We start from the raw sequence: 21,965 nt of genomic DNA on the forward strand, positions 1-21,965 counted from the left end.
GGGGGGCAGGGGACCTAGGGACATCGCGCTGTTGTATTAGAGGCACTAGTACTAGCATCGGGAGTAAGTCTGAGAGGCCCAGACCGGGCACCCACCCCCGGCCGGGGCTCGGGCAAAGCCTTTCCCTCTCCGTGCCTCGGTTTCCTCCCTAAATGACCTCTCCGAGGTCCTTTCCAGCCCAACGAATAACCCCAGTGCCTTAATGGTCCAACTGAAGGCTGGGGATTAACCTTGAGTGTCAATTAGCGAGGAGTAATCAAGCGCCGGATGTACTAATTAGGGCCAATAAAGACATGGGGGGGAAGGGGGGAAAGGCCAGCCAGGGCAGGAACACGGGGTAGGCGGGTTTGCCGGATCCCCGGGAAGCCCCCAGCCCAGTCTTCGTCTCCCAGTCCCGTAGAAGGTCCTACAGGGTTACTGGGACAAATGTCCCACTTTTCTGCGCCTCAAGCCCCCAGAGGACCCCAAATAACTAAGTAGAACAGCTGGAAACGACCGTTAACGCCCCGCGACCGGAAGAAGGCAGCACCGCCCCCAGCGCGCACGCGCCGCGGAGTCCCCTCCCCCCTACGACCGAAACAGCGCGCGCTTGCGCCCAAAGATCCCTTCTCCCCTTGGCAAGAAAGCGATCCCTGTAGCTATAAGGTTCCTCCTCCTCGGTAGGCCACGGGCGTCCCCGCGCAGGCGTAGTACGGACTGCTCTCCGTGGCCGGAGGCGATCCCTTGGTGGCGCAAGTCTTCCTGCCACGCTTGCGCACCGTTGGCCTTCGGGGAACGAGAAGCGGGGACAGGGGCGGGAGGAAAGGAGAGAGCGCAGGTGCAGTGAGCTCCGAAAGGGAAGGGCGGGCGGTGACAGATATAGACATGCGCACTTCGGGGCGGGACGGAGGCCTGGTGGGGTCATCCCGGCGCAAGCGCAGTGCGGTGTTTGTCTGAGGGTCGGACGGGCGGGAGGTGCGCGGCGGCGGAGGCGGCGGGGAAGATGGCGGCGTCCTCCCTGGAGCAGAAGCTATCCCGCCTGGAGGCGAAGCTGAAGCAGGAGAACCGCGAGGCCCGGCGGAGGATCGACCTCAACCTGGAGATCAGCCCGCAGCGGCCCAGGCCGAGTAAGGAAGTCTGCAAGGGGGGGAGGGGAATAGGGGGGAGGGGGAGTGGGCGGGGCGTCGGTAGAGAGGCCCCGCCCCCTGTCCGCAAAGCTCCGCCCCTGACTTCCGGAACCCCTCAGCTTTCCCCTCCAGGTTCCTCTCCCTCCCGAGACTCCCCCCTCCTTCCCCTGACCATGGGGAGAAAGGGTCACCCTGACCCAGGGCCGTACTCCAAGCCTGGGGGAGGGGGAAGACTTCCGGTTCCCTCCTTCCTGACCTGGAGGGGGGCAAGAAACTCACCGAGCCCCTCCCCAGACACCCCCGCCTCCCTTCTCCTTCGCCCTCTTCTTCCTTCCTCTTCCCTAAATCCTCCTGAGTGTAGTAAGGAGGGAGGAATTCTACCAAACTCCTCCCTTTCTCCTCTCCCCCCTTTTCTAAACTTCTGGGGAAAGGAGTCCTTCCTTCTCTCCTCAAGCTCGGGGACATGGTGGAAAGGAGAATTGTCCCTCCTGCTTCCCAGGCTGGAGTAAAGGGAGGCGGGGATTTTTGGTTCCCATTTCCTTCCCATTCCTCTTCCAAGCGTTTATCGATAAGTAGCATGCCCTCGTTTCCACTTTTCAGGTTTAGTAACCCCCAGACTCGAGACGGAGTTAGCTCTTAGCTTTTGGGGGAGGGAGGGAGGGAGCAAAGGATTGTTTTTTTGCAGGAATTTCAACAGCCTTTCCAGTGATAGCCTTAGGAGAGGAAACTCCGCAGCATTTTGTAGAGCCAGGGGAGAGCTCTTTATTGGAAGTCCCGGGTTTCTTTTCCAGCAAGGCGAGGAAAGCTTGGGTCTGGGAACCTGTGCCTTCTCACCCAGTTGCTGCCTGAATTCCCCCAGCCTCCCCTCTCCCTGACCAATAGATGCTGGGATTCGGGTCTTCCCCTCCTTGCCTCTCCTCCTCTCCTTTCTAATTGGGAGTGCCTGAGTCCCTCACCTGGTAGGGCCACTGCTCTTTTGGGGGTAGAAGGCAGGAGACCATTGGCATCGTTTTCCAGATGATTGAGTAATGCCATTTGCCCTGGGCAAATGCTTGGGTGTTTGCCTGTGCCTGGATCAGCCACGAACTCCCAGGATGTAAAATTGACCCTGAATTGGGTTTGATGAGGGGTGGGACCAGTTCCCTTTAATCAGAAAGAGAGGATTATTGGGGGAGGAGGTTCCCCTTCAGATGTCTGCATTCATTGTTGGTTCCATCCCATTTTCCCGTCTCTGTTGGTTTTTTTCCTCATCTCTTCCCCTCAAATTGATTTGATGCCTCCCCTTCCCCTTTCTTCTGTGTTATGATTTGATTTCTTTCCTTTGGATCAATTAGTAGTTTCTGTTATTTATTGTGGTGTTGTTTTTTTTCTTCCTTTTCCCCATCCAGTTATTGTGATCACTCTAAGCCCTGCTCCTGCCCCGTCCCAACGAGCAGGTACCAGCCTTTTTATCATCACCGCTTGGACTTCTGCATCATTGACTTAACTTGCTGCCTTCAGCCCGCATAGAATTGCTATGTGTTCAGTTTTCCCTGTCTGATTATCTTTCTCTACCTGAGCCATTGTATTTGTCTACTTTTTCCTGATGCGCGTTCTCTCTCTCTCTCTTTCTCTTTCTCTCTTTTTCTCTCTCTGCCTCTTTGTTCTGTTCACCATGCCTTTCTTTGTAGATTGATGTGTAGTCTCTCTCCACCTTTGACTTTTTTTTGGCTTCGTCTCTGAGATTGTCTGAGTGCAGGTGTGTATATGTGGATGGATCTCTTTGTATCCAGAGAAGTCTGTATGTCAATTCTTTGGCTGTGGTGTGGCATGTTGTATGTGCCTCTTGCTGTTTGGCTTTATCTGACTGGGGTGTGAATGTGTGTGTGTGTGTGTGTGTGTGTGTGTGTGTATTCTGATTATTTCTCTCTTAACATCCATTCCTGATTAGTTTTGTACCCTACCTCATCTACCTCTTTCTGCTACTTAATGCTCTTGGGGTCTTACCCCAAACAATGATTGAGGTCCAACCCAGGTGACCCAGAGAATTAGGATCTTACTATTCCATTCTTGTCCTTTATTTAGCCCTCAGCCACCCAGGTTTTTCCCCTGAATCAGCACTTGCCAGTAGTAGGACCTTTCTCCTCAGTTTTCCTTGCTTCTGGCCCCTGAGTCACCATCCGAATTCGGGGAGTTGCCCTGCTATTCTGTGCTCCCTAGACCTGGTGATTCCAGTCCTATTTCATCTTCAAATTGACTCGTACATGATACCTAATGTGATATTGTGCCTGTCTTCCAACTGACCCACTTGACCAGCTGCACCATCCTGCCTTCTGCCCCCTGGGGTCCAGTTTCTATGCAGCTGACTGAGATGGAGCAGAATAGCCACACAGCATCATCCTCCTAAAACTTGGACCTAAAAGCTAAATAGCGTAAGCAGTGATGGATGCCTCCCTGTCCCTCAAGCCCCATCTTCTATGTCAAGTCAACAAACATTTATTACCACCATCCACGTGCCAGGCAGTGGGAATACAAAACGAGGCAAAACAGTTTCTGCCCTTAAGTAGCTCAGAGTCTGTTGGGGAAGCAACGTGCAAACAAGTTCTGTGCATAGTTAAGTATAAATGGTCTAAATGGGATGAGCTGGAGATAACCTCAGAGGGAAGTCATTAACATTAAGGAGGACAGGGAGAGGTTTCTTGGAGAATATGGGATTCAAGCTAATCCTTGAAGAAAGCAAGGAGCCAGAAGTGAGGAAGAAAAGCATTCCCAGCACAGGGGACATCCAAGGCAGAGCACTGGACCTGGAGTCAATTCAAATCCAGCCTTAGACACTTTCTCCTTGTGTGACTCTGGGCAAGTCATTTAAGCTCTCTCTGCCTCACTTTCCTTATCTGTACATGGGAATAATAACAGCATGTCCCTTCCAGGGTTATTGTGAGAATAAGATGTAGAAGATGGGACGGTCCAGCTGCCTCACCTAACTGAAAGACATTCATCCTAGGAAATGATGCATCTGCTTTCCCAGAGGCACTGTTCTCCCTGGAGACAAACAGATCTTGGAGCAGAGAGGCCCCATTTGGAAGACTGACCTGGGAATCATTATCCTGTCATTTTTGTGACCCACTCATTTGGGAAAGAGCCCTGGGCCTTGGATAGCCTCCTTGAAGGACATAAGTGGAATGGTCTCCCATTCTCTCAGTCAGGACAGCCTGCCTTCAGGCTTCCCACCTGTTAACACTGAAGATACAGGACTAGCCTGGAAGATTTTCTAAGAGAAGTTTCCCTGCTGAGCCAAGATCGAGAAGCTTTTGAAGGGTTGTTTTTTTTTCTCCCTTTGCAAACTTTAAAGTGCTGTCTAAATACTAGTTGTTCTCCTCGTTACTATAAAAGGCGCAGAGTTGGGAGATGAAGGGTCTTGTGCAAGGAACAGAAAGGAGGTCATTCACTGGATTGTAGAGTACAGGAAGGGTGTAAGAAGGCTGGAAAGGTAGGAAGGGCCTGGTTATGGAGGGCTTTATAGCCAGCTTATATTTTATCCTGAGGACGACAGAGAGCTACTGGAGTTTATGTAATAGGAGAGTGCCATGGCCTGGCCTTCACTTTAGGAAGATCAGTTTGACAGCCGAGTTGAAAATGGTTTGGAGTGCAGAGACTTGAGCCAGGAAAACCAACCAGCAGACTGTTGAAATAGTCCAGGCATGAAGCGATGAGGGCCTGCAGCGGGACAGTGGCAGTGTTAGAGGAGAGAAGGTGACGTGTCAGAGGTGTTGGAGAGGTAGAATTGATGGGACTTAGCAGCAGTGAGGAGTGAGAGTGAGGAGGCAAGGAAGGGCCCATATGGTAGGATGGTATTTTCTTGGACTGAAAGTAACAGTAAGTTAACAGCCTTTTTTTCCTATTAGGAGGGATGAATAAAACCATCTGGAAGAAGTTGGTGGGAGTTTTGTTTCAGATTCTCCAGCCCTTTGAGCTTCCCTCTGGCTGTCCTTTGACAAATTGGGCAGGCAGAGTTGAGTCAAGGAGCCAGAGTCTGAACTGATGTGGTTTCCTTCCGAGGACAGCAGGGAGTTGAACTAGACAGTACTTTTCAGCTCTGATGCTCTCTTACTCTTGGATTCACTTCATTTAGAAAGTTCAGTGACAGCTGTGGCGGTAGTCCACCCTTAGAGAGTTTTCTTCATGTCTAGGCTCCCGGACTTAGGATATGGGTTGAGCCTGAAAGGGCAGAAGGTGTATGTCACATCTGTTTCTTCTGTGGTCTTACTCCTTGGCCTGTTCCCTCCCCAGAGTTTAGGGGAGCAGTGACATGTGGGGATTGGAGTGAAGGATCTCTCAGGTCTCCCCTGACTATGGAAAATACTCTGAACCTCTTTCTTTCTCCTCTTGCTTCCCAAGGATCTGAGACACTGGTTCTCACTTTATAGTGAAGGTACTTAAGGTAGCCTTGGGGGCCAGCCTGGAATTCTAGTGGCAAGGTGGTGAGAGGCTAATGTCCCCCAGGCTGGCCCTAGTACACAGGGTATAGGCAGAAGCGGGGCCATTCTCTAGATTGTCGAGGGATATGGACAGAGTAGTAAGGGTGGCATGGAGGGAGAGAGAGGTCAAGGAGGAAAGAGTTTGGCGGTTGTCCCAAAATAGCAGGACAAAGAGTAAATGGTGACCACAAAGAGAAATACCTAAGGTGGGAAGAGGAGAAGCATTTGAAACAACCTCACACTACCCTTCCATGAGATTTTCCGTATTTTGTAATAGGAACCTTATCTTTACTGCTACTAACTCAATAAACATTTAGTAATCAAGACAGCGTGCTTTGCCTGGCCTCTGGGCTGCCCAGACCTCCCCAGATGCCTCAGTGGACAGAAACTCTTTCCCCTTAATTTAGTTCATACATGATTAAACGAGGGAAATCTTTACAGCTGAGAAAACCTGGTAAGTGGAGGATGGGACAGTCCAACTGCCTCACCTAATTGAACTGGAACTGAAAGACATTCATCCTAGGAAACAACCCATCTGCTTTCCTAGAGGCACTGTTCTCCCTGGAGACAAACAGATCTTGGAGCAGAGAGGCCCCGTTTGGAGGACTGACCTGGGAATCATTATCCTGTCATTTTTGTGACCCACCCATTTGGGGAAGGGCTCTGGGCCTTGGATAGCCTCCTTGAAGGACCTAAGTGGAATGGACCCCCCCTTCTCTCAATCTGGACAGCCAGTGGTATTTGCCTTCAGGCTTCCCACCTGTTAATGCTGAAGATATAGGACTAGCCTAAGGGAAGTTGCCCCGCCGAGCCAAGATCGAGCAGCTTTTGAAGGGTTGTTTTTTTCCTCCCTCTGACCATCCTGATTTCCCAAATCGGTAGCCCTCATCTTTTCCAACTTCTCTTAAGCCTCTTGTCTCCATTTAGCCGCTCCTTCCCTGCCCTCAGCAGCCCATCTCGACTCTTGTTGAGAGAGCCTTCCTTCCCGGGCCCTCTGGCTCCCATTCTCTCCTTTGTGACTCTCATTAGTGGAGTAGTAGGACTCCTGGGTTGCTTCTGTAGTTTTCCTGTCCTGAAGCTCAATGTCTGTCTTTCTCCCTACCCCCCACACTCTCCTCATGGCTGCTCAGCCTCTCATGTTTTTGTTTAAAGCTGTCTTTCTTTCCAGGTTTCCTGTTCCTCTTCCTCCTTTTAACTCTTGAGTGTTACTCCTTTTTTCCTCATCCCCATCCCCATCCTCCATCCCTCCCCCAGAGTGGCTGCCTGCCTGCCTGCCTGCGGCATGTCCTGCCCCTCCTGGGGGCTGTTAGTTGCATGAAGGGGCCAGCTGTCCTGCATGCAGGCTGCTTGATGTGATATCATTTGATAGGCTGTCAGGAGATCTGATCTTCCCCGTTCCACCCCCCCTTGCTTCTCAGAGGGAGACCACTGAAGAGGATGCTGGACTCCTAAGATCCCTTTGACATCTTCCTGGGAACCTGCCCCTCCCAACCCTTTGGCTTCCATCTTTCCCTCTGCTTATGGGGCTGGGTGGGCATTGGGAAAAGGCCCGCTAGAGGCCTGCCCTCATGTGCAACCATAGTAGATGGAGGGACTGATGGGAACGTTGGACAGCTGGTGCCTGGGGCTCGAGTTCGGTTTGTTCTTCAGGCCTCTCTGCTCTCCTCTTCCTAGGACAGGGCATGAGCTAGGATCAGTTTTGCAAATGGGCTCCATATGTCTTCCTGCCGAGGCTTGGGGCCTCCCTGAATCCTAGCAAACCAAGAGCAGTCACTCTTCAGAAGCCAGGCCCCAGGAACTGTGAACTACATTTAAGGGCTTGTTTCCTGTGCTTTGAGATGAGGAAAGAGCCCTGTCCTGGGAGGTTTCTGGAGGCCCAGAAAATAGGCCCAGCCCTGTTCTGCTTAACAGCATGATTTTGAATAAGTGGTTTGCCCTCTTTAGGCCTCACTTTCTCCATCATTAAAATGAGGGGGTCAGCAATAATCCCTCAGGTTCCTTCAACTGCTGAGAGTTTTGAGGTTCTCCCTGGCCCACCATTTGATTTCTTTTAGGCCCTGGGAGGCAGGTATGGTGAAGCTCTGCCAATAGTGGAGATGATGTCACTGGGGCAGCCTGGAGGGCCTAGACGGTGTTAGGAAATCAAGTCCTCTTTGCTTCCCTCTCCTGTCCCCTTCTCTGTCCAGGCACAGATGTGCCAACCCTAGCATAAGATCTCCTGTTTCTTGTGGAGCTGCGAACAAAATCTCTAGTTTGGTGTGAGTTCTGGCCTCCCCAAGTGTCCTGTCCTTTCTTAGTTTTCCCTCTATAATCAGAGGAGTGGGAGAATGATACGTCAGTCCTTTCCCCTGGGACCAAAGTGATGGACAAGTCAATACTTAAGTGCTTTAAACTCCTTAAGGGGTAGCACTAGCAGGTAACTGAAAACCAAGCTCTGTCCTGACTGGGAATCGGGAGGGAGAGGAAGAGGGGAGGCCCTGCTTATTCAGTCTTCAGATAGCCTTCAGCTTCTGTTATCCTCAAACCTGGGAGGTGATTTCCCTAGAGAGTTGGGATTACCTTTTCAGTCTAGGACTGAATGAGGGGGCCACTTGGGTTGGTCATCTTACTTCCCTTGAAAGTAAGTCAGGTAGGTCTAGAATAGAACTTGACTGAGTTCTCTCCCTTCATTATAGGAAAGGGAGTGACCTGAAGGAGAAAGGTCCCTGGCCTCTGGGCCCATAGCTGGGTGGCTGATCTCCTGGGTCTGTTCTGCCTGCCTCTTTGGGGAAGTGGGAAGATTAATTTCAAGGTCCTCTGGTGGGGGGCCAGAACCCATGGGCCCTTTCTAGGCATCAGCATGGGTTCCTGAGTAGTGGTCAGTTGTAATGGAGGAGCTATTTGAGCAAGGTGTTATGGGGCCTGGAAGGTGGTCTGTCCTTGGAAAACTGACCTTTCTTCTTTTCCCTTTACACCCCTGGCTGTTCCTTTCCTCACTTCCTTTCTCACAGCTCTACAGCTCCCTCTAGCCAATGATGGGGGTAGCCGATCACCTTCCTCCGAGAGCTCCCCTCAGCAGCCCACCCCACCAGCTCGGCCCCGGCACATGTTGGGGCTCCCAACACCACTGTTCATGCCACGCAGCATGGAGAGGTGAGGAGACATGGTTAGAAGATGGTCTAAGTTTTAGGAATCTCCAAGTGAGATTGTGGAGAGAAGGGTCAGTGTGAGAGGCTGGAAGGGGTTGTTCTGATGTTTGGGAAGACAAAATAGCTTTGGGAAAAGCCCTGGGATTTGGCAGGGTGGAAGAGAAGAAGCTTTGGGACAATAGGGGTGGACCTGTGTGAAATTTTGGAGTAGGAAGAATGAGGAAATAGACTATCCAGGTGTCCCTGTTAGGGTAGGAAGAGTCAGTGTAGTTTGTCACTCCATTGGGTGACGTTTGGGGGCTACATGGCTAAATGTCTGTCTCTCAGGGTCACCATCCCCAATCTTTCTTCCCTCCAGCATAGAAATTGATCAGAAGCTGCAGGAGATTATGAAGCAGACAGGATACCTGACCATTGGAGGCCAGGTGAGAGTAATGGTCTGTCATCCATTCCCTTTTCCTGCCTGTTGCCCTGGAAGCAGCAATGGGGACCTGAAAGGGGGTGTGCATATGGACAGTTGAGCCTCGAGGTAGAATGTTCTGATGATTTCTGGGCAGGGGACAATTGGATGGAGGACAGAGGTGGGAATAGTGTTTGGTGATGGTGATTGCCCTGCTCCTTGTCTTCCCCAGAGGTACCAGGCAGAGATCAACGACCTAGAGAACCTGGGCGAGATGGGCAGTGGCACATGTGGCCAGGTCTGGAAGATGCGATTCAAGAAGACAGGCCACATCCTCGCTGTCAAGGTGAGACCCCAGCCCCACCTGCCTTCCTCTCTCAGATCTACAGGTCAAGGTTCTCCTGCTCTTATCTCTGGGTTCAGGGCAAGAGCCCTCTCCTCTGCCCCTCTTAGATTGAGAAGGGGCCCTTTAGGAGGGCAGGTCACACTGTCCCACTCAAGGTGAGGCCCTGCTTCCTGCCCTCTTCCTTCCTAGCCCTGACCCCCTTTGCACCTCCAATGGTCTTCTGCAGCAAATGCGCCGCTCTGGAAATAAGGAAGAAAACAAACGAATTCTCATGGATCTGGATGTGGTGCTCAAGAGCCATGACTGTCCATACATTGTTCAGTGCTTTGGGACCTTCATCACCAATGTGAGTGACCAGGCTGGGGTCGAGTAGGATGCTGCTTTTTGGTCTAGCCTAGAGGAAGCCCCCCTCCCTCCATTTTCTGTTCTCCACTCCCTTGCTACCCTCTTCTTCTACCCCCCATATGTCTTTATGAGTAAATGAAGTTACACATAATTCATTCTTGGTTTGTAAATTAAAGGAGTGGCTTTAGATTTATAAAAGGGACTAAAATATTGTCTATTTTTCTCTAAATTTCTGAGAGGTTACCTTCTTCCCCCAATATTCTGTATTCCCGTGACTGCACAGTATCTGGAAATTTGTCATCCCAGGGAGAAACACAGTACTGGGGGTGGGGAGGTGCTTTCCTTTCTCCCAGCTATTTCCCCCTTGTTCCCTCCACAGACAGACGTCTTCATTGCCATGGAGCTTATGGGCACCTGTGCTGAAAAGCTAAAGAAGAGAATTCAAGGGCCCATCCCAGAGCGGATTTTAGGCAAGATGACTGTGGCTGTAAGTAGGTGGAAATGGATTGGAGGCACCATTATCCCCCCGCCCCCCAGGTGGATTGGCACTATTCCCTTCAGAGCTTTCCCTCTTACCCCTGGTTTATAGACATGGATGTGAACCTTGCACTATTCTGCCTCCTGCTTAGACTTGGGGAAAAGGGCCAAGAAGCCATCACTTCCTGGGCTCCATGTGCGTGGTCAGGGCTGTAGGAAGGACACCAAGCTCTGGAAGGGAAGGGCCTTTAAACAGAAGAGATAAGTGGCAGTAAGGGAGGTCTGGGTGGCTGGAGCCATCCCACCATCCAGCAGTAAAAGAGCCCCGGGTGGGGTGGGTGTGGTTGCAGATTGTTAAGGCGCTCTACTACCTGAAGGAGAAGCATGGTGTGATCCACAGAGATGTGAAGCCCTCCAACATCCTGCTAGATGAGCGGGGCCAGATCAAGCTCTGTGACTTTGGCATCAGTGGCCGTCTGGTAGACTCCAAGGCCAAGACGAGAAGTGCTGGCTGTGCGGCTTACATGGCGGTAAGCCGCGGGGTGGAACAGGCCCTCATTGACCCAGGTATCATAGCAGCCTAGGGGGTTGTCACCTGTCTCTGGGGTACATCTTCATAGACTTGAATTTTAAAAACTCAACATATACTGAATTGTCCTTTTCAGGGTGGGGGTTGAGAGAGAATGGGAGGGACATTGTGAAATACCAGAGTGATTGTGTGTTTCATCACTACAAGTTTGGGTATTACTGACCTGGGCTGGTCCTATGGCCTACAGGTAACCTTCCCAGGTGTGTCTTGGGCTGTTTGCTTTACCCTATCTTCATGGGCATGTCTTTGAGAGCTGTTGGAAGAAATTGTCTGTCTGTTCTTCTTACCAGCCGGAGCGGATAGACCCTCCAGATCCCACCAAGCCTGATTATGACATCCGAGCAGATGTGTGGAGCCTGGGAATCTCACTGGTGAGCCAGGCAGACTGGGCCAGACCCCCAGCAGCATCCTGGGCACAGGGGAGGGCACAGCAGCAGCCACTGGGGGCTGGAGACAGTCGCAAAACATAAGGAAATGAGTATGAAGGAAAATGAAGTTAATGGGACTTTGAAAGCTGTAGGCTTGAGAGACCTCATGTGAATTTGAGACTGGGAGAGAAATTCCAGAAGTGGAATTGGCCTTCTCGAGAGGTCATGGACTTTCCATCACTGCCTGTTTCCAAGCAGGTGTTCGATGACGACTTGACAGGGTCGGATTGGACTTGGACGACCTTTGAGATCAGAAATTCTGTAAAAGAAGGAAGAGTGCAGGATAGAGAACAGTGCAAGAGGGAACCTGACTCGAGGGGGTTGGAGAGAGAGCAGAAGAAAGTAAGCAGGGAAGGTGACCACACTCTCAGCCCTTCTTTCCTAGGTGGAGCTGGCGACGGGGCAGTTCCCCTACAAAAACTGCAAGACTGACTTTGAGGTCCTCACCAAGGTCCTGCAGGAAGAGCCGCCCCTTCTGCCCAGTAATATGGGCTTCTCGGTGGACTTCCAGTCCTTTGTTAAAGACTGGTGAGTCCTCTCCTCTCTCTGTATCCCCTGGTCCTCGGGCCCCCCATTTTTTCCCTCAACTCCCCACATGCCAACTTTTTAACTTCTTCCTTTAGCAGAGCTGTGGCCAATATGGGCTTAGAGATCTGGGTGGGCCTAAGGGAAAGGGGGCCTGGGAAGCCTGTTTTGAGCGCTGCAGGGGACGTGAGAAGGGGGAAGGGCTGATCTCTCTTAAAGAGCTCATGATCAGGGTGGAGAGAGTACTGACTTACCCATTGGACTACAGGGTGTCCCAAAAGTCTAAGTGTGGTTTTAGGTTTATTAAAGCTTTAATAAAAGGTGCTTTAAGGTTTTGATAAGCTCTAAATGGCGCTCAGACTTTTGGGACACACTGTATAATTTTAGATTCCAGGTTTCAGAATGTTAAAAATCTGTGGAACTTTTTTGAGAAGGCAAAGATCATTGATGGCCTCAGTATTCGGGGCAGGAGGGGAGGAAGAAGAGGAGGAGAGTACTCCGAAGTGTTGTCATGGGGGATGTGGGAGTGGCCAATGAAAAGGCCTGCTTGGCTTGAAGTGAATGGACAGTGCTTGTGGAAGACAGTTGGGAGAAAGTGGGGCTATATTCTAGAGGTTCTCAACCACAGGCCTTAGGAACTGGGACTCGATTCTGTAGACCAGCATTTCTTAAGGGTTGCAGAAAAATTTGGCAACAGTAAAAGGTTTCTGAACAGCAGTGACCAAAAATTAATTCAAAATCAAATGCCTAATGAATCTGAGGTGTTTCTGGCAGGCTTGCCTGTGTTCTGAACACAAAACATGCGCACTCTGCACTGTGCACGTCCTCAGGCCACACAACACCAACAAACACTGCCCAAAGCTGAGAAAAGGAAGTCAGGACTGGAAAAAGTGTAAGGAGCCCTGCTAAAAGACATTGCCTTTAAATGGGGAGAAGGGGGAGAAAAAAAGAGGTGGCTTTGGAACTGCTTGACTCACTCACCCAAAGAGTAGTCATGGAGGGGTCGGGTAGGCTTGGAGACCATGACTGCATATTCAGCACATTTTGGAAACAGGTGAAGCTGGGGAGGACAAATGACAGAATTAAGATTTAGAAAGCTCTTGCTAGCAAAATAATGTGAATTCTAATGGAGATAAATGTCATGTTTAGGTTTGTGTTTCCAAAATCAATTCTCCTGTTACAAGAAGGGGAAAGCAGGACACTGGCTCAAGTGAAAAAGATATAGGGGTTTTAGTGGACCTCAGACTTAGTGTGACCGAGTCAGAGACAGCTCGGACCTGTGCTGCGCTAAGAGAGGTCTGAGCTTGCCAGGCCCTGCCTGGCAACCCCCCAGGAGGGTGGCCAAGATCATGAGGGGACTAGAACTGAGTGCCATATGAAAATCTAGCGAAGGAATGAGGGCTATTTGGGTCTGAATAAAAGAGGCTTCTGGCAGGGGAGTAGGGGAGAGGCAGGAGGGAACTTGGGATGTGACAGCAGTCACCAGTAACTTTTAGGGTTGTCATGAGGGCAGCCCTAGGAGTAGCGGATAGGAGCTTCTGACAGAGACCCGAGGCCTGATAGAAGGGAACATTTGTCAACAGAAGGAAAGGTCCCTACATGGGGTGAGAGGCCCCCTCCTGGAGGGTTACATGACATTAAAAATGGAGAAGTGATTCTTCGTCAAGTATTGGTTGGACCAGATGGCCTCTGAGTGATCTGGCTCCTTGATGCCCAGGGTGTTGGAACAGAGAGGGGTTGGAGACTGGTCCTGGGGCTGCTGGAGTTACCCAGGTCTGTTGTGAGGGACAGTGGCAGTGAGGGTGGAGGAGGGAGAACTTAGGGACATATTGGGGGGAAGACTGAGAAGACTCCAGATGTTGGTCCTTCCTCAGGGAGAGAACACAGGTATTATGGACATTGCCAAGGCAGATAAGACTAGCATCGGGTTTGGGGATGGAAATGCTAAGTTTAGTTTTGGGCAGGTTGAATTTAAGGTGATATAGGGACATTTGACTGGAGATGGCCTATGTGATTCTTGGGCCAGAGATACCATCTGAAGAGTCATCTCTTTAGACAGGACAGCAGGAGCTATAAAAGGCAGGCCATAGAGAGAGAAGAAAAAAACCCCAAGGCTTGACCAGGGTGGGATAGTTCTCAGGGTCCCAGCCATCTCTGATCCAAGCACAGTGCCAAGTGCAGCTCTGGCATTCTTGGGACCCTAACTCCTGTCAGTTAAGCTATTTCCCTCCCATGCTGGGATGAAGTTTCCTTCTCCTTCCAGGAGCCCTCAGTCATGCTTAGATGTGCCAGGCTCTAGTGACCAGGACTGGAGGCTAGGAAGTTTGGGTTGTCCTCACCTGAAAGCATGAGCGGTCATTTCTTTAAAACTCTTGAAGATTCCTTGAGGGAGGAGGGCTTGGTGTACCTGTCAGATGGCAGCCTTTTTGGGTCCAGGACAGGCTGGATTGACTTGAACAAGTCACCCCCCATGCTGTTCTGTCCCCTCTAACCTGCCCTATTCCAAGAGGGGGAGTGGCCCCTATGTCATGTACTCATATGTCTGTGTTCTTATTTCCTAGCCTTACTAAAGATCACAGGAAGAGACCAAAGTACAATAAGCTACTTGTGAGTACACATTGCCTGTTTCCCTGGGGCTGGGAATGGGACCACCAGCTTCTCCATGGCCTTGAGGAAGGAGGGAGGAGAGAGGCCTGACCCTAACTTCCTGTACCCCGCAGGAACACAGCTTCATCAAACGATATGAGATGTTGGAAGTGGATGTGGCGTCCTGGTTCAAGGATGTCATGGCGAAGACAGAGTCCCCCCGGACTAGCGGCATCTTGAGCCAACATCACCTTCCCTTCTTCAGGTAGCCAAGCGGTGACCAGCCTGGGAGGGTCAGCGGGGGCTGGGGGAGAAGGGGGCAAGACAAATGGCCAGTCAGCCTGCTCCTCCCCCCACTCCAGCTGCAGCAGGGGCTATGCCACCCCGGCCCCAAGACGTACCAGTCTTCCACTCGCCTCCCCCCATGCTGGCGGACCAGATGTCACATGGAGCTGGGGAGGGAGTACGGAAACATGGACAGCCACAGAGAGCTGAAGACAAAGTGGGGGCCCTCCAGACCCGCCTCCCCCCACCCCCTGCCTTTCAGCTGAGGACAAACTGGCACCACTTGGGCCTCCGGCTCCTTTCCTGGGGGAGAGCTGTACGCCCCCCTCCCCCTGACACTGTGAACAGAAGATGGAAGACAGGTCCACCATTAGACTCTATTTATTCAGTTGTAACCTCTGGGCTTGGGTGGGCTCCTGGAGGCCCAGGAGAGAGCTGCCTGAATCCTTATTCTCTTTGCCCTCTCTCCTGCCCACTCTTCTGGCTTGAAGATTCAATTTGCAAGCCACAAGGGCTGGGGTAGGGTGGCCTGGGAGGGGTTGCTTGCTGCTCTGTGGGTGTCACTCCCAAGGTTTTTGTCCCTGGGAATGTGGGGGTGGGGTGGGGCAGGGGAGGAGCACGTCTGGCCAGCTGGGGGTGGTCAGGTGGCCTGCAGTGGGTCAGTTTTTCTCTTGTTGATCTCAGGGGGTCCTTTATGGAGTTTATTTTATTTTATTTGGGAGAATATGGTGGGGGTGGGGGTGGGGTGGGTTGATTCTTACGTGGGGGTGTCGGTACCTTCAGAAACTTTAACCAAAGTCGTGTTTGGCTGCTTGTGGCAGTGGTTCAGCAGCGGGCAGGTGGTGAGGACTCATTTAAAGCTGTGCTTTGTCAGCAGAAAGGGTAGATATGGGCAAAGATTGTGGGTCCTGATTCCAGGGGTGTGGCATCTCCTGAGGGTGCACTGTGGCCTTCAGTAGCCAGGTGAAGTGTGTGGTGGGACCTTCCCCTTGCTTCCTCCCTCTCATGCATGCTCCTGAGGAACTTACCAGGTCCTGGACCTTCCCCAATCATTCGGCGCTGAGCCAGACCCTAAGGGTTGTTTTGTCCCAAACATGGAGGGATCTGGTTCCCAACTCTGGGGTGAGTTGAAGATCTTAGATGCCTGCTCTGCGAGTTTTAAATTCACCTTCCTGGGGCCAGGGTTTGGAGAAGCTGTAGCCACCAGGGTCCAGGCAGCCACAGGGGTTTGGTGTCTGCCAGTTGGAAGGTGGCAGACACTGGTGTAGCAGGGATATAGAGAAATGGTGAGCAGGGCTAGCAGGCAGGCCAGAGGGGCTTGGAGGGAGGGAAGGAGAAGGAGTGAACGACAACGCAGGTCGGAGCAGAGGGCCGAGGGTGCGGAAGAACCAGGAAAGCCTCGGGGCTTCCTGGGGCCTTTAAGTGGAGGAAGAGAAAGGTTGGTAGAGATGGTTTGAGGATGTGAGATGGGAACAGAGGTAGGGAGCAGAAGAGAAAACTTAGAGTGGATCAGGGCATTTAGGAAGAGTGGGCAAGGCTAGTAGTTGAGGGTGAAGAGTGTGGAGGGCAGGAGAACATAGTGGCTACAGGTCCCTGGCCCCAGCAAGCCACCCAGGGCTTCCTTCAACTCATTCCTTGAGCTGGCCCTCCATTCTCCAGGCTCACGGGTAAACCGAGGCCTAGTGCCTGTGCTCTCTGGGGCCCCTCCATTCCCCAGGCTAGCATGAGAGGGGCTGGCTGTGTCCCCAGACAGGGCAGGACCCTGGACAGCATCGAGGCTGAGCTTCTCAGGCCCTTCAGACAAAGAAGACAGGAGATTGATGGGTCCCCATGACTGCCTGGCTCGCCCTGGCAGGTCCCCAGAGAAAAGGCCAATGCAGTTTTATTGCATTGTTTCTTAATTATTATTATTATTGTTATTATTATTATTATTTACATTTGATGCGTGAATAGAGGTGGTTCTTGGCCACCCTCACCCACCACCTTGGCTCTTTAGAGCTCTCAGGTGGTGGGCAGGCAGCGGGAGGGAGGGGAGGAAGGAGGAAGAGGTATTTTTTTTTTTTTTGGTGATGCATGCAGATCAAATGGAAAACATCACACACACACACACACACACACACTCTCTCTCTCACACACACACACACACACACACACACACTCACACTCACACTCATTCACACACACATACTCAGACCCAGAAGGCCCCACGCCCCCTTCCCCCAAACACAGGAACCAAGGCCAAAGGTAAGGATAGCACAGCTCGATGGACTTCACTGGCTCATTTAGGCTTTAGCATCTATCCCCCTGTAGTCTCTGTAGTCTCTGTTCTCATTGGTATATTTGCAGAAGGCCGCATGTTAAAACTGGAGGAGTTACCTTCTTTCTCTGCCCACAGGGACATGGGCACTATCCCCTCCTGTGGTTGGCCACACTGCCAGCAGAAAGGGATTTGGGGTTTGTGCCCTTCCCACCCCCACCTCCAGAAGGCTATCTAGGGGCCTCTTTGGGCCAGGGGGAACCAGACACTCTCTTTCCCCTTTTCCGTCTGGGCAGCTAGTACCCATCCCCCCAAGCCCTGGAGCCAGGTAAAATGACTTTCACCAAGGGGGAAGGTCTTCTGCTCATTGGCAGGGCCAGCTTGGCCCTGTTTTGTCACTGTCCAGTTTTATTTTAATTTAACTATTTTCTGATTTGTGAGCATGCGTGCTCTTTCCTCTTCCCTGGGCCCAGCCCTCATTTCAGTGTTAAATGGATATGTGCCACCCTCCTTCCCCTCCCCCCACTAGCCAGCCGGCCTTCCCAGAGTCCTGGTTGTTAGTCCTGTCCCTCTCCTCTCCTCCAGCTGAGCTTCCTGAGTCGATTCCCAGGCTGGGTTAGCTAGATACCTGAGCCACCCCATCCCCTCTTCCCTCTCAGGACCCGTCCTGGGACCCTGGCCAATTTCCCAGGGAGAGGCCAGGAGAGCCAGTGTGGGGGTAGGGTGGGGGGAGAGCTGAGTGGACCTGGGGCCTAGCTCTCCCCACCCCCAGCTTGTGGTCGCAGCTCAGCTTTGTACCTCATGGCTGAAGGCAGTGCTGGAAGCATGTGTGTGCCCCTTCCCTTCTTACAGAGGTTGGGGGGAGGTGGGTGCCTACTGGGGGGCACCTGGGCCAGCAGTATTGCCCCATTGTCCCTTTTTCAAAAACAAAATGCCCTTGTTTGTAAACCCTTCTTAGAAGCTTGAAAATAAAAAAAATAATAATAATAATAAAAAACCACCACCAAAAAAGGCCATTTTCCTCAGCTGTGTCCAGAGTGGAGAAGAAGGCTGGGGGTTGTGGGGGAGGGGAGGGTAGCGTTTGCTCTCTGGGTGTGGTAAGAAGAGTACTAGAGGTGAGTCTAAGAATACTAGCCACTGCCCACCAGCCTCTGGAATTGGCTTGGCTTGGTGTGGGGTTGAGGGAGGATGGGCTAACCTTGAGGCTCTGGCTCTGGGGCCTTGGTGGGAGAGCTGAGAGTCATTCTGGTGAAGTAGATTGGGTGTTTGACCTGATACAGGTAGGTCAGATGAGACTATTCTTAATCCCATCTCTTCCAATATGGGGATTAGGGCCTTGAGCTGCTCTTCCCTGCATCAACATTATCAGTTCAGGTGTCACTTTGGTACCTCCCCCAGCTAGTCTGAAGACTTGGAGATGGCCCTGACAAGAGAGCTTCCTTTCCTGCACCCACCCCCACCCACCCCATCTGCCTGGTTCTGCAGCCCTGCCAATGGATACCTTTCCCCATCTTGTCGGGGGCGGGGCAGGGGGGAGGCCATGTGTTCACTATTCTATCCCAAGTGTTCTACAAACAGCCCTAGACAGGACTAGGTGCCCATAACATCTCTATCTAAATTCTGCGTCATCACTGCTACTGGGTGGGTCCGGATCCCATCCCAGGAGGGTGTGACACCAGCTTCTCCCTTCTCCAGCACGGACTCAAGGACAGTTCTGGGTTCCTCTAGAGGCAGTATGGTGGGATTGGCTGCTTTCTTCCTTCCCTTCCTCCTTCAAGCTCCCACACCTCTCCCAGGTAGAATGGGTAGGTGCCAGGGGGTATTAGTAAGAATATATCAGCCCTAGTTTTCCCTGTCCTCATCAGCCCTGTTCCTGTCTCTCAGGACTCCATTCTAAGCTAAGGGCTTATGAGGCCTTGTAGACCTCTTAACCTTGAGACTTCTAATTCAGCTTTCCTAAATTCTTTCCCATCTGACCCATCCCCTCCTGGATGTGCTGCTGGATCCCAACCACTGGAGACCCATTCTGTCTTGGAAGGTTTATCTTATCTTTGACCAAGAGGCTTAGTGTGACAAAGTGGGAGGGCTGGGGAGCCCATTACTTCTGGAGAAGGGAAACTGGCATTGGTCACTCTTCCTAAGAAGGGGACAGCTTCACCTCCCCTTCCCTCCCAGGTCTACCAGAATCTTCCCCTCGACATTGCTCCCAGGACACCCCTGGGAGAGGTAGAATCCATCATGAACGTGAGTAGGGGTGTTGGTCTTGGAGAGGGAGGAGGTGGTAGCAGATGAAGGCCAGTTCAGTATCCAGGCATTCCTACCCCAGACTTCAAACCTACCCTCTTCCCCACCCTACCACCGTGCACTTAACATGTCCTGAAGACCAGGGATTATCTTTCTCATTTTGAGAGGATAGTAAGAGTCTCAGGGAGGGCAAAGTATTTGCACAGAACCAAGCCTAAACTCAAGTTTACTGAATGCCAGTTCTGAGCTTTTCCACCTGGTGAGGCTAGCCCTTGCTTACCCCCATGCCCTTGAATCTGTTCTCCTTTACTTGATGTGCCTTCCGGAGTCGTCCTGTCACATTGGGTTGGGGTTGCTTCAGAGGTGGGGAGATACTAAATGGACACAGTTGTGGACTCCACTTGAAAGGTTTGGTCACTTTTTTGCCTGGAGTTGGGCAGGGGGAATAGCTAAAACGTGGTGGGTTCCTCAGAGCCAGCATCATACAGGCTTTCTCTGTGGCCAGTTTGCCTGTCTCCTGCTCTGCCCAGCCCTCGACCTCGGCGCCCACCCTTCAAGTTGATTGTCTCCAGCTCAGACACCTTCCGGAGGTTCCAAGGGCCATGTGTGGTGCCTGCCAACAGTCCTGTATTTGTGGAGGTGATGGGGGAGAGCTGAGAACTGGGATCCAGGGGGCCTACTGTTGGGACTGGGGGATCATGGGCTCATGTGGTGTGTTTTGTTTTGGTTTTTTTTTAATGCTGGATTGGGATTTCAAGGCCCTGGGTTCATATTCTACCTTTCCCGTAGCTGCTGAGTGGTTGGTTAAGTTTGTTTCACTGCTCTGGGCTCTGGTTTAAAGTCCATGTAAAAAGGCAACCTGGAAAGTGCTGGAGATGCAGAGGAGAGAGGTTTGAGCCAAGGCTCTGCTGCTTACTTGGTATGATGTTGGACAAAATGTTTAACCCCTCTGGACCTCAGTTTCACCATCTGCAAAATGAGAGTGTTGGATGGGATCACTGAGGTCCCTCCTGGCTCTCATCTGTGATTCTATGGTGGGTTGCAGTGAGGGGGGTTGCATTATATCTCTAAAATCCCAGCAGTAGAACTGAACCATGGGTTAGTATGCTGACCAGGTGGGACAGGGGGTCCCATCTTGAGGAATGGAGGTTTGGAAGCCCAGCTGCTTCAGCCCACGTTGCCAACTGGCTCCCAGTGTCCAGTCCTGTCTCCTCTCCTCCTCAGGCTTCCTTGGCTCAGCCCTCTTCACGATGGGGCCTTTTTTTGCACCGATGTTCCCTCTCGCCTTCCTCCGACCCAACCCAGGGCTCCCCACTCCTGCTGCTGCTAAGGGGTGGCTGTCCAGCAGAAGCCTCTGTCTCCTTCCACCCCCCACCCCCTGGGTCCCTGCCCCAAACCAGACTCAGCTTCCACCTGCGCCCCATCTTCAATGCCTCTGTGCAGTTCCTACACTGCCAACTAGGACTCTGCCGCCGTCGGGGTGCCCCACGGAGAGGCCCCCGCAGTGCCGACCAGCCCCCAAGGGTCTGTGAGGTTTGGGGGGGGGGACACCCTGGTTCTTGAAGGGAGCAAGGGTAGGGGAGCAATTAATTTCTGGCTTGATGGAAGTTTCAGGGTGGCATCAGACATCTGGGTCTTTGGATTGATCTGGAGCAGAGGGGCAAGGGTGGGAAGGGGAGGATAGTGAAAGGGGGATCTCAACTCCCCTTATTCTCTGTGGGTCTCAGTGTCTCTCCCAGGATGAAGCCTGCACCGGCAGCGGAAGCAGGGAGGAGGTCATTGGAGAAAGCCCCCATATACACACCTTGTCCCAGCCCATCATTGTCACTGTGCCCCAACCCCTCCATAGACCCCCTCGCATTTCCCCTGGTGAGACCCTTTAGCCCCTTCTTCGGTGTGATTTAGAGGAAAAGGTTGGGATGGGCATGGGTGGGAGGGAAGGCTGTATTTCTGAATCCCTGAGGAAGGCAGGGGCTAGGGCCTGGAAAGACTGGGTCCCCAAGGGGCAGAAGACTAGGGACCACCAGCCTGGGTCAAAGAGCAGAGTGCAGGCTATTTCAGGGACAAGATCCCTGACTTCTAGCCCCTAGTTCAGAACCTGCCTGCTCCTCTTCTTCCAAGGTCAGTCACAGGTTGGGCTGGGCCAGGTCCTCCATTCTGACCCACAAGCCCCAGGCTGCGGGGGCCTGGACCCTGCCCCAGTTGTGGCCATCGCTGTTTCTGCCTTTGTCTTGGGGGCTGCCCTCACTGCCGGCTTGGGTCTGATCTATGTCCATACAGGTATGAGGGCTCTGCCTTCCTGGGGCCCAGCCTGGGATGCCTCCCTTGGGAGGCTCATTGAACATCCAACAAATGTTTATTCCTGCACTTCAGCCGTCTCAATCAGGGGAGGGTCTCTCTCTTTTCTATCCTCACAACTGGGGTTCTGAGGATTCCCTTCCCCCTAGGTGGGATTTGGAGAGACTACCACACTCCCCAAATCAAGCCTACATTCTCTCTCTCAGCTCCACCCCCACCAAGGGCAGCCCCAAGTGGATCTCCGAGCCCCTCCCAGCCTAGGAGACCTCAGTAAAGGCAGGTAACCGGGGCCATGGTCAAGGGGAATTTGCGTAGTAAGGGTCTCGGTTATGGTACATTTCACTCAAGGTCTTGGTGAGGGGGTGGTTCTGGAGTTCTGGGAGAAGCCATTGAGAGAGAAAGAGACAGAGACAGAGAAAGACATAGAGAATGTCCAGCTAGGTATGTTGGAAAGAACCTCGGACTGAGTCAAAAGACCAGAGTTCAAGTTCCTG

At 52.2% G+C, this 21,965-nt stretch overlaps 2 protein-coding genes across 5 annotated transcripts; both read left to right on the forward strand.

Annotated features, from left to right (window-relative positions):
• The first annotated feature begins 908 nt into the window (after positions 1–908).
• Positions 909–15,226, forward strand: MAP2K7 (mitogen-activated protein kinase kinase 7). Of its 4 annotated transcripts, XM_036742083.1 has the most exons (13): positions 909–1,106; positions 2,495–2,542; positions 8,554–8,695; positions 9,050–9,116; positions 9,324–9,437; positions 9,664–9,783; positions 10,162–10,269; positions 10,610–10,789; positions 11,139–11,219; positions 11,662–11,804; positions 14,363–14,408; positions 14,522–14,652; positions 14,750–15,226. In XM_036742083.1, exons 1-13 carry the CDS (start codon positions 983–985, stop codon positions 14,880–14,882), a joined length of 1,437 nt encoding a protein of 478 aa, XP_036597978.1. In that variant the 5' UTR covers positions 909–982; the 3' UTR covers positions 14,883–15,226. The 4 variants fall into 4 exon arrangements, with proteins under 4 accessions (XP_036597978.1, XP_036597979.1, XP_036597980.1 ...); XM_036742084.1 differs by lacking the exon at positions 2,495–2,542; XM_036742085.1 differs by having other exon boundaries at positions 910–1,106; positions 14,522–14,840.
• Positions 15,227–19,167: 3,941 nt separating this feature from the next.
• On the forward strand, positions 19,168–21,745 carry TGFBR3L (transforming growth factor beta receptor 3 like). Its single transcript, XM_036766458.1, is given in 8 exon segments — positions 19,168–19,173; positions 19,646–19,812; positions 20,016–20,088; positions 20,091–20,144; positions 20,398–20,697; positions 20,901–21,042; positions 21,295–21,453; positions 21,678–21,745. Coding segments are annotated over 8 exon segments (969 nt in total).
• Positions 21,746–21,965: the final 220 nt, after the last annotated feature.

The sequence above is a fragment of the Trichosurus vulpecula genome, chromosome 1 (assembly GCF_011100635.1).
Source record: "Trichosurus vulpecula isolate mTriVul1 chromosome 1, mTriVul1.pri, whole genome shotgun sequence".
Classification (NCBI taxonomy): domain Eukaryota; kingdom Metazoa; phylum Chordata; class Mammalia; order Diprotodontia; family Phalangeridae; genus Trichosurus; species Trichosurus vulpecula.

What these genes read in the sequence shown, in the direction of transcription:
- MAP2K7 (XM_036742083.1), top strand. Translation starts at nt 983, where the DNA reads ATGGCGGCGTCCTCCCTGGAGCAGAAGCTATCCCGCCTGGAGGCGAAG. An exon ending in TTGGGACCTTCATCACCAAT is followed by an intron (nt 9,784 to 10,161) that starts GTGAGTGACCAG and finishes TTCCCTCCACAG; the next exon opens with ACAGACGTCTTCATTGCCAT. An exon ending in GGAGCCTGGGAATCTCACTG is followed by an intron (nt 11,220 to 11,661) that starts GTGAGCCAGGCA and finishes CTTCTTTCCTAG; the next exon opens with GTGGAGCTGGCGACGGGGCA.